This window comes from Culex quinquefasciatus, chromosome 3 (assembly GCF_015732765.1).
Source record: "Culex quinquefasciatus strain JHB chromosome 3, VPISU_Cqui_1.0_pri_paternal, whole genome shotgun sequence".
Classification (NCBI taxonomy): Eukaryota; Metazoa; Arthropoda; class Insecta; order Diptera; family Culicidae; genus Culex; species Culex quinquefasciatus.
The window spans coordinates 45,154,505-45,170,896 of record NC_051863.1 but is presented as its reverse complement, the minus strand read 5'-3'; the positions used below and the strand labels follow the sequence as shown (position 1 = coordinate 45,170,896).

Here is a 16,392-nt window from a genome sequence, read left to right as displayed (position 1 = left end):
CACTAAAACAAAAAAAACACTCCCATTTCATGAGATTTTTTAATTTTTAAGTTTAAAAGTCAAATTTGAAGGTGAGCCCACGATTTTTTTTCGTAAATTTTTTTGTGAAAATAGCCCAAGATGTTACAAAAAGACTCACGAAAAATGCAGGATGAAGCAACTCACCTAAAAAATACAAAAAACATTTACTGATACTGTTTTTTTCAAAAGTGCTCTAAACATCAAAATTGGCAAAACCCAATAATGGGAACCGATTCTCCAGACAATTTTACATTAAAGTCTCCATATTGACCACTGTCCTAAGTCCAATCCTTGTGAAGTTACAGTGGTTTTAAAAATAAAAATGTTGAAAAAATAGGTTTTTTGATGGGTTTTGGCAAATTCTATATGGCAGACATGATTTTTCAGTATCGAAAATATTTTTACCGGAAAGCTCGTCCAATTTCCCATAAGTTTGTCTTTAACCATAATTCAATTCGATGTATGGGCTATAGATATAATCTAATTTACTATCCAGGTTACTATACTACACTGAAAAAATATTATGTTTTCAATTATAAGCAATGTAATTAGCTTATATCTGTAAGCCCATACATCCAATTGAAATGTGGTTAAAGACAAACTTATAGGAAATTGGACTAGCTTTCCGGTAAAAATATTTTCGAGACTGAAAAATCAAGTCTGTCGCTTAGAAATTGCCAAAAACCATCAAAAAACCTATTTTTTAAAAAAAAAAAAATATATTTTTAAAACCGCTGTAACTTCACGATAATTGGACTTAGGACAATGGTCAATATGAAGACTTTTATGTAAAATTGTCTGGAGAATCGATTCCCATTGTCGGTTTTTGCCCATTTTGATGTTTAGAGCACTTTTGATGTTTAGAGCACTTTTGATAAAAACAGTTTCAGAAAATCATTTTTGTATTTTTTTTAGGTGAGTTGCTCCATCCTGCATTTTTCGTGAGTCTTTTTGTAACATCTTGGGCTATTTTCACAAAAAATTTTGAACGAAAAAAAATCGTGGGCTCACCTTCAAATTTGACTTTTAAACATAAAAATTAAAAAATCTCATGAAAGTGGAGTGTTTTTTTGTTGCAGTGTTTTTTTCGGAAAGCCCGTCAAATTTCCTACAAGTTTGTCTTTGACCACTTTTTGATACGAAGCAACGGCTTCGAGATTCAGCAATATTTAAATTACGAAATACAAAAATATTGAAAACACTTACGCCCTTCTCAAATGTTATTATCGAGTGTAACTGGCTCCATTTACAAAAAATGGCTTATATAAGCGTAGGATAACATGTCTACTAATCTAATCTAATCTAATCTAATCTAATCAGACCCTAGCGCAGCCAATCTTTCGAAGGGATCCTGGAGAGTGCCTTAGGTTAGATGACGCCTAGCACTCTTCTTGTCATTTATTAACATTTGTAGTGCGCCATTGCATCGGAATGCATTGAAACAACACAAGCGGTAAAGCGGCCAGGCCTACTGCGTAAAGCCGTATCGCAGAGATGACTCATAATTGGGTCCTAAAATGAAGCTTAAATTTGTGATATTATTGTCCACAACGATAAAGCTTAATTTTCTGAGTCCAATGACCCTTTGTACGACCTCCAAAGGATTTAAAATGGATTTTTAAATCAAGTTTGAAAAAAATACCCCGCGGTCCTTTTTGACAGAAAAGTTCCTACTTGACAGCTGTTTTCAAGGGGACCATAGTTGATCCATCGAAAAAATGTTGTCTTGTCAATTTTTTTTGCATTAAAATGAAAAAAAGTGATCAGACATGGCTTTTAATCGTGTTTTTAACCGTTGTATATGAAAAATGACATAGGGCTTTAGTACCCAATTGGGTTGAGTTTGAGCACTGAGTGTTCGAACAACAACACAATTGGGTACTAAAGCCCTATGTAAATTTTTATGTACAACGGTATAAAACACGATTAAAAACCATTTCTGATCACTTTTTTCATTTTAATGCAAAAAAAATTGACAAGACAACATTTTTTCGATGGATCAACTATGGTCCCCTTGTAACGAGCTGTCAAGTAGGAACTTTTCTGTCAAGAAGGACCGCAAGGTTAATTTTTCAAAATTGATTTAAAAATCCATTTTAAACTCTTTGTGGTCGTACAAAGGTTCATTGTACTCAGAAAAATAAGCTTTATCGCTGTAAACAATAATATCAGCGATCTAAGCTTCATTTTAGGACCCAATTCTGAATCGACAGGGGAGGAAGAAGCGTGGGGACACACCACCATACGCTCCGAGATTTTGGTTGTATTCGTTGGGAGCACCATGCTAAGAAGGTTTGGTACTCCGGGACCCTCTGGGATGGGACATTGTATTTCCACGAATGCCCTGGACACTATTTGCCGTGGTTATAGCGCCACAACTCGCTCTAAGCGTAAGATAACATGTCTACAACATTTTATTGAAATCGGAGAGGGTCGAGAAAAAAGTGCCTAACAAAATCCTGTTTTGGGCTGGAATTGCTCAGATATAAACGAGTAGCCCTCCCGTGTGGATCAATCAGACCGCGCACTGGACTCACAATCAAGAGGTCGCCGGTTTGAATCCCGCGGCGGGCGCTCTAAAATTCTTTGTGTAAATATGGATATTCGGCGCCGTCGCTCAGTGCCATACTTTCATACACTTAGGAGCCCAGGGCGGCACTAGTGGTTGGTACTAGCAATGGTGGCCGACATCTTATAGCTTAACCCTCTACAACCTAACCCCGCCTTTAGACGGGCTTCGATCTAAAAAAATCGCCAAAAATCAATTTTCCAACCGATTTTTGATCTTTAAAAAGCATTGGAAAGAAGAACTCTTCAAATTTTAGAAATTGTCAGGGTTGGAAGTTAAACTTGTTTTATGTGACTTTGCCAATGTTTTTAAAAATGTCATTTTTTAGGGGTCAACTTTGGCAGTGTTTTTTACTAACATTTCCTATATTTTCAATAAAAAGTAGTATGCAGTAATTTTTGTAGTGTCCCAGACTATGCCTCTACGCATTTTTTTGCAATTTAAATGATGATGGTGCGATTTTATAGCAGAATGGGAAAAACATGCAAAAAATTTAAAAAGTGACTGTAAAAACATGAAAAAATTAGATAGGCGAAATGTAATTGTATTAGGTGGTAGAGTAGGCCAAATACTACCAAATACAAACATAAACTAAATAAGATAAATGCAAATTAAAATACTATAAATGAAACAAGAAAAACATAAAACAAAAAAAGTAAAGTTTTTCGTAGAACAAAAGCTGCTCAAAATGACCTTCTGAACACGGGAAAAATAAATATTTTCGAAAAAAAAATTTGGGCAGAAGAGGGTTACCTTCGTTTTTTTAAACAAGTAGCCTATCCCGTGCTTACTCAACGTAAACTGTCACTAGAGCAAGTGATATAGACTGTTTGTTTACATCTACAGATTCGCCCTGTTGAAAAGTAAAACGGAATTATTAGTTCTACTCTAACTGCCTTTGATTTTGACAAAAGATTATAACAGCCGTTTTTTCAATAAGTGAAGTAATTTCATTTTTTTTAAATAGTTGCGTCAAGCATTATCATCTTTAAGTAATGGGACTGCCTAATGCTGTCTGCACATTAATTAGAATAAAAATAATACGATTCGCTTAGTAAAATATTGAATTCAATTTAGTTGACAGTTTAATTTTCTTCATTGTTTTGATTTCAATCAACCCAACTGATGAAGCAATCAATTTAGGGGATTTCTTGCATCGTGAGGCTGGTGCAATCGAACCGTCTCGCTTGTGCTCACTTATGACATGTAATCACCCGGAACGTCGTCGTGAAGAGAATAATTAACAGTTGTGCACGTGTCCACGTGGGTCGACCGTCCAACCGTGGCTCAGTTCACGGAATTCTGTTCGGATTAGTATGCATTATAGGCTCACTCCACTTTCCTAGTCACTCTACAATTATGTACACATTGTTGCACGATATCGCACCAATTTCAAGTTCATCAATCCTTTTGTTTGCCCTCCGCAGAAGCCTCTGACCTAAATCGATTGACATGATCTTTCAGACGCGGTTCGGCGTGTCATTTGAGACTCTTCTAGTGAACTCGCGCGTAGGAGAACTCATGTGAGCTAGCTCGGATAAATATAGGGACATGTTCAACAAGTGGCTGATTGAAATGAAATCAAACACGCCACACCACCCGGCTCCTAAAACCAATCAATAGGCAAATCAGCCGTTTGCTAATAAAATGGATTCCAGACATATCAGGCAGCGTTGAGTGCAGCTGAAGGTTCGGCGGTTCAAGCTTAGGGTTTGTAGACCTATAGTTGTCTTAATACATATTTTAAAGTATCCTTTTAGATTTCATGGAATGATAAAATCGTCGTTTTGTCTGGACAAATATGGCTGCCCAGCCATAGGGAATACGTTTTATTTGCCCACAAGGAGTGCTCTTAACTTCTCGTCTTTCCGCAGCCTGATGTCCTTGGAGCCCAGATATACGACGCCGGGCGGAATCACGACCACGATTAGCATAAGGTGTGAGGAATTCAACGGCTGTCATTGCACCTAAGACGTCCAGAGTCTTAAATTTCCCGGTTTGGCCTACATCGGAATCAATTTACGACAATTTGTACCACTCTGTAACAATTTAGCAGGGGGCGCGAGTCGGATTCCGTGGGAAGTCGTGTGGTCACAAATTTACCTGAAGTTGATTTGTGTTCCGCAAAGAGGACCAGTTTCAAGCGCGTCGAGGGGGGTCTGCCTCCGGCGCTCCGGCGCACTGCATAGGTAAATTAGTAACGACAAGCAATTAACCACCATCATTATCACCAATAATTGCCCAGAATGCCTGGTAAGTTGGCTTTCTAATGGGAAACAGCTGAGCAGTTCTCTAGGATTTCGGTCATTCGATTTTTTTTGTATTTTTTAATCCGACTGAAACTTTTTTGGTGCCTTCGGTATGCCCAAAGAAGCCATTTTGCATCATTAGTTTGTCCATATAATTTTCCATACAAATTCGGCAGCTGTCCATACAAAAATGATGTATGAAAATTCAAAAATCTGTATCTTTTGAAGGAATTTTTGATCGATTTGGTGTCTTCGGCAAAGTTGTAGGTATGGATACGGACTACACTGGAAAAAATAATACACGGTAAAAAAATTTGGTGATTTTTTATTTAACTTTTATCACTAAAACTTGATTTACAAAAAACACTATTTTTATTTTTTTATTTTTGATATGTTTTAGAAGGCATAAAATGCCAACTTTTCAGAAATTTCAGGTTGTGCAAAAATCACTGACCGAGTTATGAATTTTTAATCAATACTGATTTTTCAAAAATCGAAATTTTGGTCGTAAAATTTTTCAACTTCATTTTCGATGTAAAATCAAATTTGCAATCAAAAGTACTTTACTGAAATTTTGATAAAGTGCACCGTTTTCAAGTTATAGCCATATTTAAGTGACTTTTTGAAAATAGTCGCAGTTTTCATTTTTAAATTAGTGCACATGTTTGCCCAGTTTTGAAAAAATATTTTGAAAAGCTGAGAAAATTCTCTATATTTTGCTTATTCGGACTTTGTTGATACGACCTTTAGTAGCTGAGATATTGCAATGCAAAGGTTTAAAAACAGGAAAATTGATGTTTTCTAAGTTTCACCCAAACAACCCACCATTTTCTATCGTCAATATCTCAGCAACTAATGGTCCGATTTTCAATGTTAATATATGAAACATTTGTGAAATTTTCCGATCTCTTCGAAAAAATATTTTGGAATTTTCAAATCAAGACTAACATTTCACAAAGGCCAAACATTCAATATTACGCCCTTTTAAAATGTTTGTCTTGATTTGAAAATTCCAAAAATATTTTTTTCGAAGAGATCGGAAAATTTCACAATTGTTTCATATATTAACATTGAAAATCGGACCATTAGTTGCTGAGATATTGACGATAGAAAATGGTGGGTTGTTTGGGTGAAACTTAGAAAACATCAATTTTCCTGTTTTTAAACCTTTGCATTGCAATATCTCAGCTACTAAAGGTCGTATCAACATAGTCCGAATAAGCAAAATATAGAGAATTTTCTCAGCTTTTCAAAAATATTTTTTTCAAAACTGGGCAAACATGTGCACTAATTTAAAAAATGAAAACTGCGACTATTTTCAAAAAGTCACTTAAATATGGCTATAACTTGAAAACGGTGCACTTTATCAAAATTTTAGTAAAGTACTTTTGATTGCAAATTTGATTTTACATCGAAAAATGAAGTTGAAAATTTTACGACCAAAATTTCGATTTTTGAAAAATCAGTATTGATTAAAAATTCATAACTCGGTCAGTGATTTTTGCACAACCTGGAAATTTCTGAAAAGTTGGCATTTTATGTCTTCTAAAACATATCAAAAAATAAAAATAGTGTTTTTTGTAAATCAAGTTTTAGTGATAAAAGTTAAATAAAAAATCACCAAATTTTTTTACCGTGTATTATTTTTCCAGTGTAGTCCGTATCCATACCTACAACTTTGCCGAAGACACCAAATCGATCAAAAATTCCTTCAAAAGATACAGATTTTTGAATTTTCATACATCATTTTTGTATGGACAGCTGCCGAATTTGTATGGAAAATTATATGGACAAACTAATGATGCAAAATGGCTTCTTTGGGCATACCGAAGGCACCAAAAAAGTTTCAGCCGGATTAAAAAATACAAAAATTAAAATTGAAGAAAAAAGACCGATTTCGTAGAGAATTGCTCAGCTGTACTTTGGTGGCAAACATGGGTTTTGTGGGAAATTTTCGATTTACTGCTGAAATAAAAGCAGGTATTCAGACTCGTCGTTTTGCAGTTCCAATCAATTGATTTAATAGCAAATGACTTCGTTCAGGAAGTCTCCCGCGAAGTAACACCTTCGCAACGTAACATGATCTTGAGGCCCCTTCGCCAGGATATGCCAGGTGCTTAAATCAGATCAAGCACTGTTGATCTAATATATACATATAAAAAATCGAAATCATTTGCGAACAAAGCCAGCCCTGTTCTGTTCGAAGTTACCTTCAGGCGATCTATTCCGCAAAGTGTCTGTTTTGCCGTCTAGAATCAAAAACAAGGAACGTTCTGCCCCTATGAACATGGATAGTGTGTGGGATTTGCACATGGATATCAAATTTAATTGATTTCAAGTGGATCATTGATTTAAGACATCAAATAAGGCAGCTTTGTCGGGAGGTGACCTTGCTGTTCCATGTTTGAGTGTTTTGGGCAAGCTGGTTATTTTTCAGGGTGTATTTCTTGCACTTTTTCGATTGAACCAATTCAATCACATAAAAAGTCTACAAAAGTAGACTTAAACATGCCTTCAGTTTGATAGAGTATCAAAAATAAAAATACACAATTAAACACACACACTGATACATAATATTCTATCAGAGCTGATTTCTCAAAGATTTGGTTTGGTAAAATTAGTATTGGTATTGACGGATCAGCTGAAGTTACACAATGAACCAACAGATGAGTTTGAAGGTTTGTTTAAATACATCTTAAAAACATTAATATTCTGAAAATAAGCTTTAAACCTTTTTACAAAAACATTCCTTTCTATCGTTCACTAAAGTAAATTAACGTTTACAGAAATTATATTTCTAAAAGCTGTGTCTCAGCCAAATATTATTCGATTTTGATGTTTCTTGATTCTTTGGTCCCGGAAGAATCTCTAAAGTGATTACCACTAAGTAAGATCCGACCAATAATGTACTCAAAGCTCCATAATAAAAACCATTTCCGTTTTTAGTCTCCAGAATTTGGCAAAAAAAAAGGATTAAAGCAAATTCATGAACATGATGTTTTATGGGGAAAACAATACACTCAACCCCCGGTGGTTGGCCACTTTTTCGTTTGACACTTTTTTAGTTTGTACCCCGTTGGTTGGACAAAGTCAAACTAAAAAGTGACAAACTGTCACATTTTACACGGTGCTCACGAACACTATCAAAACAAACGTTTGGTGGTTTTTGTGAACTCTGTGTATAGGGGTGTCAAACTAAAAAGTGACACCGTTCGTTTGACAACAGTTGGTGTCAAACCATCGTGGTTTGAGTGTATTTCAATCATACATTTTTGCAATTCCGTCGTAAAACTGCTTACTTTGCCGGTCATTCTCGAGCGACGAAACGGCCTACTTTTCTCTACCAAAAATAGCAGAAAGGAAAAATTAGTACCTTTCAATACCAGTGCCGAAAAGTTCTACTTTTCAGCTCTAAAATTGGTGCTGGAATGTTGAACTTTATAGAAATAGTATCGAAAAGTAACATTTTTCAATATTTTTTTGTTTTGATCGGTGAATTTACTCAGCACATGGATGTTTGGCAAAAAATTCCATTCAAAAAACGGTTTTTCGGAATTGCAAAAAATGTTGTAAACAACTCGTTGCAAAACTTTTTTTCAGCACTCGTCGTATTTTTCCAACTCGGTAAACTTCGGTGGATAAATGTACAACTCGTGCTGAAAAAATCTTCTTTTTGCAACATGTTGCATAAACTACCATTTTCAAATGGATTGGATTAAAATTTGGTTTAACTTAAACTGAAAACTACAACGAATGGTCGGATGACAGATCCTGACATGGTTTCCTTGTAGATAAATTTGACAAAACTTCATAAGAGCGAGTCCACGAGCAAAGCATACCCATCTCGCATCGACCTCACCAATCTGCCTGAAATTTTCAGGGGCTGTTTGTACATATAAAACTAGCATCTGGCCAAAATATGAGCACTCTAGGTCAACGGGAAGTGGGGCAAATCGGGACACAAAGTTTGAAGGTTCAAAAACGTAAAAAATCTTAAAAAGGCTATAACTCAGGCAAAATTCAATTTAATTTCAAAATTCAAAATGCATCTTAAAGAGCTTCAAAAATGCAACAAAATGCAGGGTAGAGCATATCTTTATCTTTCATTTTTAAAGGGTTAAAATGGATGATAATGTACATTTTTATGTATGTTTCTATTGTGAAATTGTCTCAGGAACACGAATATGATAAAATTATCACCATGAAATGGGATGTAAGGGGTCCCCCGAGCAAAAATTTACAACCAAAAAATTCACTAAAAGTAAAATTGTCTATTTGATATGTTAAACTGCCTTACCCAAAGCGTTCTCAGTCTCAGATGGTAGTTCCAGATGTCCCCTACAAGCTTCAGGTCGATCCGAGTTGATATCTGGATGGAACACTTTTTTATTTGAGTTTGAAAATTATGCTATTATTTCACTAAAATGCCAATAACTCCCTTTAGAATTAACAAATTTGGATGCTCTACCCTGCATTTTTTTGCATTTTTGAAGCTCTTTAAGATGCATTTTGAATTTTGAAATTAAATTGAATTTCGCCTAAGTTATAGCCTTTTAAAGATTTTTTACGTTTTTGAACCTTCAAACTTTGTGTCCCGATTTGCCCCACTTCCCGTTGACCTAGAGTGCTCATATTTTGGCCAGATGCTAGTTTTATATGTACAAACAACCCCTGAAAATTTCAGGCAGGTTGTTGAGGTCCAAACGACGTTCCATACAAAGGGGTACGCCCTGTTCGTGGACTCGCTCATAAATAACACATAATTGGTCATAACTTGAGGTTTAATCTTCATTGTTTTGAGGTCAAAGGAAAGGTCTTTCGATTACCCTTCCAACGATGTGTAAAATGAAAAATGCAATATCACAACAAACACGAAATTTTAAAATGATTTTTTTCTTCCAGATTTGAAAAGTACATTAAGTTTCCCACAACATGACATGTCTCACGATTTACGTTTTTTTCGGAATTTTGTGTAATCGGGCGTCCAATTTTACCCAAAAGTCCCGTTGACACTAAATGACTATCTCTTGTCTTAGTTAACAATTCAAAAATGTGAAAGGGGTCGTACCGCCTTGCCGTCACGAGATATCGAAAAATGGACCTCGGATTCGTGATCAGGGATCAAAATTATCCCGTTTAGATACAAAGTTGATTTTTTAATAAAAATGTATCTGGCTGGGGCTGCTCGAGTGTCCGTTCAACTTGATGGAATTTGTTCGGATTTTTTCGCCATTTTAACCCTTATGAGATCTCATTGACCCACGCCAATCACCAGACTCAATGTCACCCCAACAGACGGTTGGCAAAATTTCACTTTCAGCAGCACAGAACACACGCATGCATAACAACCCATCACACACAGCTTCCGCGTCCATTCTAAGCACATTCGTGGCTTTCTACCATACCGGGCCAAACGGTTCAAGTTCAGCAAGAAATTGGCCCGCCCCATGCTCGATCGAAGGTGAATAAACCCATTAACCCGCTGACTCTTCTTCTGCACCTTGGCGCCAAAACTGGACATGTTCTTGGTTCGCTTTTTTACCGTACTCACATATGAAGAGGTAGGGGCTCAGCACGGCAGTACGGTTCGATACCTGCTCGTGTGAGGGAAAGTGATTTTTTGCTTCCAGTTTTTTTTTTTTTTGCTGAACTTTGCGGGTAGCCGGCAACCGGTCCGTAGGTGCCTCTAATCGACTGGAAAATCGCCGTGGCACATGGAGAAACGCTTGAGGCCACGAGGTTCCCTCGAGCGTGGCCTAGGTCATGATCACACCGAATACGGAGTTGAGAGTTGCCAAAAACAGAATGGGAGCTATTCTTTCCCACCTTTCGTCGCCGGTAGAGTGTCAACTCGGCTGTGAAGGTTGGCTCAACCCGCGCTCTCCAGCGCCGGTTCATGAAACCGCCAGAGGTGATCTGGTTGACGATTTTGGAAGATTTTTGACTAAACGAATTCGTGCGCCACGATGATTTAAGATGCCAAGATCACATGAGACATAAATTTAGTTCGCGAAAGGCTGGTTTTAATTTTGGCTGCCGACTCGTGTTTTTGCATTGTTCCACCAAGAAAAGACGCAAATTTAGCCGCCAAAACAGACCGACTTGATGAATGCTCCTGAGAGGTTTGGGTAGAATGCTTACGCTGCCAAGCAGGTACTTCATGGTTAAGAAAACATTTGGGGTAAAGTTTTTTCGGTTGGAAGGAAAAGATTTTTGCTGAAGTTTGCGTCAACACCTCAAGGGAAGCCCTGTTTTGATTCCGACCTTTTTATGATGGCTGTAGAGCAGTCTTTCAGTAATTAGAAAACTGTTAGCAGTAAGAGTGCCCCTCGAACACAATTGCTACTTGAAGTGATCATAAAAGGTATTTGCATTTCAAACATTGACAAGTGGAAGCCATACACTTGAGCTTTGATTCGGATCGTAAACAACAATGTTGCGATGGCGTGAATGTTAATTTTTTTAGTCAAACTAATAATTCTGATCAAATTTAATAAAAATTTAAATTAAGTTCTCGGCTTATCAGTCCCAGTATCAAGTAAAACGAAAATTTTGTTTTTTATGCCCGACTAAGCCGAGAACTAAATTTGAGAATTGATCCACCAGTCGATAGCACTCTTCTGTTAAAAATTTAAATAATTATGGGTTTTAATAACTAAACGTAATATGTAGCACTCGAAATCCAATTTTAGTGAGTGGCTTCTTGATAGATCGCGAGATATTTTGATATATATTTGGTTTGTTAGATTAAGAACTTAACAAAGCAATGTTTTTTTCGAAAAATTTCAATGTTTTCGATGGAATAAGCAAAAAATGGCTCGATTTAAACTATATTGATTTTTTGTGAAATACCTATTTGCAGTACCGCAAAAGTTTGTTTTGTCAATGCTTGGATGTTTTGAAAATTCATCCTTGCAAAACAACTAGATGGTATAAAACGCATTTTAAAACAATGTTTCTTTGATTGTTTCAATTATCATATTTTATTTATTATATTTATTGGTTTCCGATCATTATTTTCAGAATTATATCATGATTCCAATTTGGTAGTATAATTTTAGGAAGGTGCAAAATCTGGTTTTTGAGTTATTTTTTAGCTATCGAAAATCTGAACATTAAATTACTAAAAAAAAATTTAAAGTAAAATCGAATTGGCAATCGAAAAATACTTTACTTTTTTTTTTAAATGTACCGTTTACAAGCTAAAACTTTTTTTTTTGTAAAAAATAATTGTTGAAAAAAGAGCAATCTGATAAAAAGATTTTTAAAAAATTCTATTATTTTTTCTGGAACTAACAAAATTTTACAATAAATTTCTGAGATACAGCCTCATAAAGAATTCGAATCGTTGAAAAATAATTTCTCTAAGTGTCACTTAATTAGCCTGTAATTTTCAAGAGACGATATCTCGAAAACAATTCGTCCGATTTTCAATGTTAAAAATTGAAACATTTCCATATTTTCTATTGTTTTCAAAAAAAATATTTCAAAAATTTTATAATTTGATCTAAGTTATGAAATAAGACAAATTATGTATTTATAAGATCTTTTCAATAGATACGCCAGATTTAAAAATGTTGAGATTATTTATACTGAAAAAATCTAAAAATTTCACAAAAGATTCAAATTTTTACATTGAAAATAAAAACAATAATTTCCGATATATCGTCAGTTAAAAAACAGGCTTATTAGGTATAAATTAGAAAACTCAAAAGCAGAAAAATATTCAACTCTTTAAAAATATTTTTTCCAGAGGTGATTTTCTGTAAAGAATTATATTTAAATTCTAAGAACTCACACAGCCCTGACCCCCCCTATGATTTGCGTGAAACTTTGTCCTTAGGGGTAACTTTTGTCCCTGATCACGAATCCGAGGTCCGTTTTTTAATATCGTGTGAGTTGGTAGAGAATTACCCTATACCGTATAACGGGATGACTTTGATTGATTTGAGATTTTTCTGCGAAATGAAGAGTACAAACTAAATACGTATGGAATGGTATCCCAAGTAACATTTTTAAACCAACTAGCCACCACCAAGTTTTATTAAGGGTTTATTGTAGCATCTTGATTGCCTAATAGTTTTATTTGGGCATTCACCGCAACCAACAAGCAAGAGCTAATTAATAGGTTCTAACAGGGTTTTATGCCTCGGACATAAAACCGGGTGGAAATAAAAGCCGACTGGCTTTCAATGAGGTTTTATGAAAGTTTTAACAGAGGCTTGAAAACCAGATGGCAATGCCATGCCAAACGGTTTTATCGCATGCTTTGTTAAAACCTAGGGTGTTTTAGCTGCCAAGTGCCATTAGGCATGTAAAAAGCTCACTTAAAACCATAAGCTCCTTAAAGAGCATTTATTGCGGCCAAATAGCAGTGCATAAATATGGCGCTAGACGCGTGCTCTGATTGAATATGATTGACCGCCATCTTGATTGAAAAAATAGAAAACTGAAATATTTAATTTAAATTTGATGAAAACACACATTTATGCTGAATTTCTGGTATGATTTATATAGCGATAGATGTTTAAAAATATTTTGAACATTTTTTTCAAAGAATTGCAATAAAATATTTTTTAACATTAAACACTATGATTACAAAATATTGATTTTTGATGAAGCGAGTTGAATTTTTTGGCTCTATCTCCCCTACATTTATCAATAAAATTTCAACCGCAGCTGAATTTGAGCCATCAATTGTGAGAAATAAGCTTTCATATTATTTGGATTACCTCTAATATCTTTTATTTATCATCGCCATTTTTGACAACCATCTCCATAATTTCATTTGGCAAGACGAAGACTTATTTTTTGCCAAAATAAAACCTATTTGGCATAAGACGTTTAAAGACGTATGAAATGTCATTTTTCCATAACTCCTGACTAGGTTTTAACAAAGGTTTTATCAAGGCTTTGAGGATGTTGTTAGGATTCAGTTGTAAAGCCTTGAACTCCTATGTAGGTTTTATAAATAGGCCGTAACAACCTTTTGCGGAGGTCCTTTTGGGTTTTAAGTGGGGTTTATCAAGGCTCTGGGGAGTTTGTTACGACTAAGGGGTTTTAATGTTGGTTTTGGCTGATAGGTTTTATAGCGGTTGTGACAGCTTTGATAAAGCCTAAAATGTTACTTGGGATGGAATCATACTTACCGTTGTAGATAAGTGTTAAAAGTACTTGTAGGAAAAAAAATTCATAGAATGATGGTGATGATGATGAAAAGTATTATTTTAATATTCCTCACGTGTCAATATATTTTCCAGGGAAATGATTTTGAATCGGAAAACAGAATGCATATTCGGATTCTAGGTAACATATTTTTTTAGATGATAAAAATCACATGTTTTTGAAACATTATTAAAAAAAGACATTTCTGGAGTTTTTTTTTTTAAAAGGTCCAATAAACCAAATTTTCAGATTTTGCTTTTTGACTGTTTTTAACAACCTGACTCAAGGCGGTTTCAAAAACGCCCAAAAAGCAAAAAACTGGAAATTTGGTTTATTGGACCTTTTCAAAAAAAAAGTCCAGAATTTAAGCTTAATGTACACATTGATTATTATTTTTTTCATAAAACTGTACTAGCAACAGTACATTTGACGCAAAATTAAATTTGAAAACCAAAACTGATTTTGAAAACAAAAACTGTAACTATCAAGGTCACCCCTGAATTCAAAATATGAATCTCCAACGCAACTATTTTTTTTTAAAACGCCATTGATTTATTTTGCATGGGCTCTGTGTGGAAAACATGTTTTAAAAAATGTTGAAACACACCATACCAGTTAGAAAAGATTTGAAAAATAAATTGAAATCCTATTAATGTCACCCCGGTTTACGGTACCTAAAAGAAGCTCTAGCTTGAAAACGATACATTTTATCAAAAAAAATGTAATGTTGGGAAATTTTCGTTTGTTTGACAGTTCCGCTCTAAACTCCATCCAATTTGCTGATTTTCGTAATTTAAATAACTTATTTTGTAGAACTGTTGATAGAAACTTGCTTGCTAACTTCCTATTGAGCTATTTATCACTCGATTTCACGGTGGAGTAAGATGCTGTTCTGAAAATTAAAGTAGTAGGGGAAATTCTCGTATGTTTGGCAGGTTAAGCACTCGCTCCTAACTCCATCCAATTTGGTGATTTTCACTATTTAAACAACTAATTTTGCAAAACTTTTTATAGAAACTTGCTTGCTCACTTCTCATTATGCTATTTATCACTCGATTTCAGTTGAAAACGCTTTTAATTAGCTTTGATTGAATGTCAAAGTTCTGACCTGCCAACATTAGAGGCACGCTGGAATTAGGTGCTGTTCCCCTAAATGTTCAAAACAATTTCTAAAATTCCACAACATCACTCAATTCCCTTCCCAACACCTACCTGGAACACCAGACAAAAGATGTGGAACGTCGTCGGTATCTGGAACAGACACAGCAGAAACGTCCAACAGAACTGCCACAACCCGTAGTGGCCGATGTACTCGGAAATAATATCACTATCGCCATCCCCGCCGGCAGTCACATTACTGTCACTATCACTCTTATCGTCACCACTGTCAAGGTAGATGCTTTTGCCACCTCCAAGGCCCTTCAAATCACGGCTTGACTTTTGATAAATGTTTACGATCCCATAGTCCGGTGGACCATCCGTGGCGTCGAACCCTTTGGAACTCTGGTCCACCGGCGTAATGGCGTAAACGCCACCGTCCAGAGTTCCTCGCTGCTGCTGCTGTTGGTTATTCATCTGTTGGACGAAGTAGTGCCGTTTCATTCAAGTAGTTGGAACTACAATTCGCGAATATCCTACGAGGTGTTCATGAACACCAACTGGGTAAAATAGCACTCCGGATGTCACTTGGGTCGGTAATCAACGACACTTTGTAACAACACTTTGATTTGCTGCAGCTGCCCCCTGACTCTCTTGTTAGTAGAAGGTCACTCAATGATCCGGTAAGGACTCTTTTTGATCCAACCTCCCGCGAGTTGACGACTTCGATCATTCGCACAAACTGCTGTGCAATTAGACACTACTGAGCTAAAAAGCTGAACAGAACATAAAAATTAACTGCTGCACACACGGCATTTAACGTGCCACCAGTGCTTATCACTTATCACCGCCACTACCTTGGGCTAATTGTCGTACAGATCTTGGAGTTGAGTATTGACACTCTCAATTCTACCCAAAAAAAATCTTTTCAAAAAACCATTCAGAAGAATTCGCGAGGATGTTGCTTGTTTGTTTGGCGATCGGGAAACAGCGAGCTTAGCGTTGCACATGGAAGGAAGCGTTCGCAGACACTGAGTTATGGTCGTCTGATAGCGAGCGTTAATATACCACGAAGTAATAGCAGCTATTGCTGGCCAGACCCAAACAAACAAACATGTGCGACACACAACAGCAGCAGCAGCAGCAGAGAAACGAGCGAGCGCCACCGACGGACGAACGACGAGACGATCAACGAGACTATAGGCAACGCAATGGGTGTACAAAGCTACGACAGGCTGCGGTGGCTAGGGTGGTTTTTTCAAAGACATTTTAAGGTTTGAAAACGGCCCA

The 16,392-nt window shown here is 36.0% G+C and overlaps 1 protein-coding gene across 1 annotated transcript in view; it reads right to left on the bottom strand.

The window, feature by feature from the left end:
- LOC6053670 (organic cation transporter protein) overlaps window positions 1–16,173 on the bottom strand; it is a 59,550-nt gene extending 43,377 nt beyond the window's left edge. Inside the window, exon 1 of the mRNA XM_038262933.1 lies at window positions 15,217–16,173. Coding sequence (XP_038118861.1) covers window positions 15,217–15,606 — 390 coding nt within the window. The 5' untranslated portion in view covers window positions 15,607–16,173. The remainder of the gene's footprint in view (window positions 1–15,216) is intronic.
- Window positions 16,174–16,392: the final 219 nt, after the last annotated feature.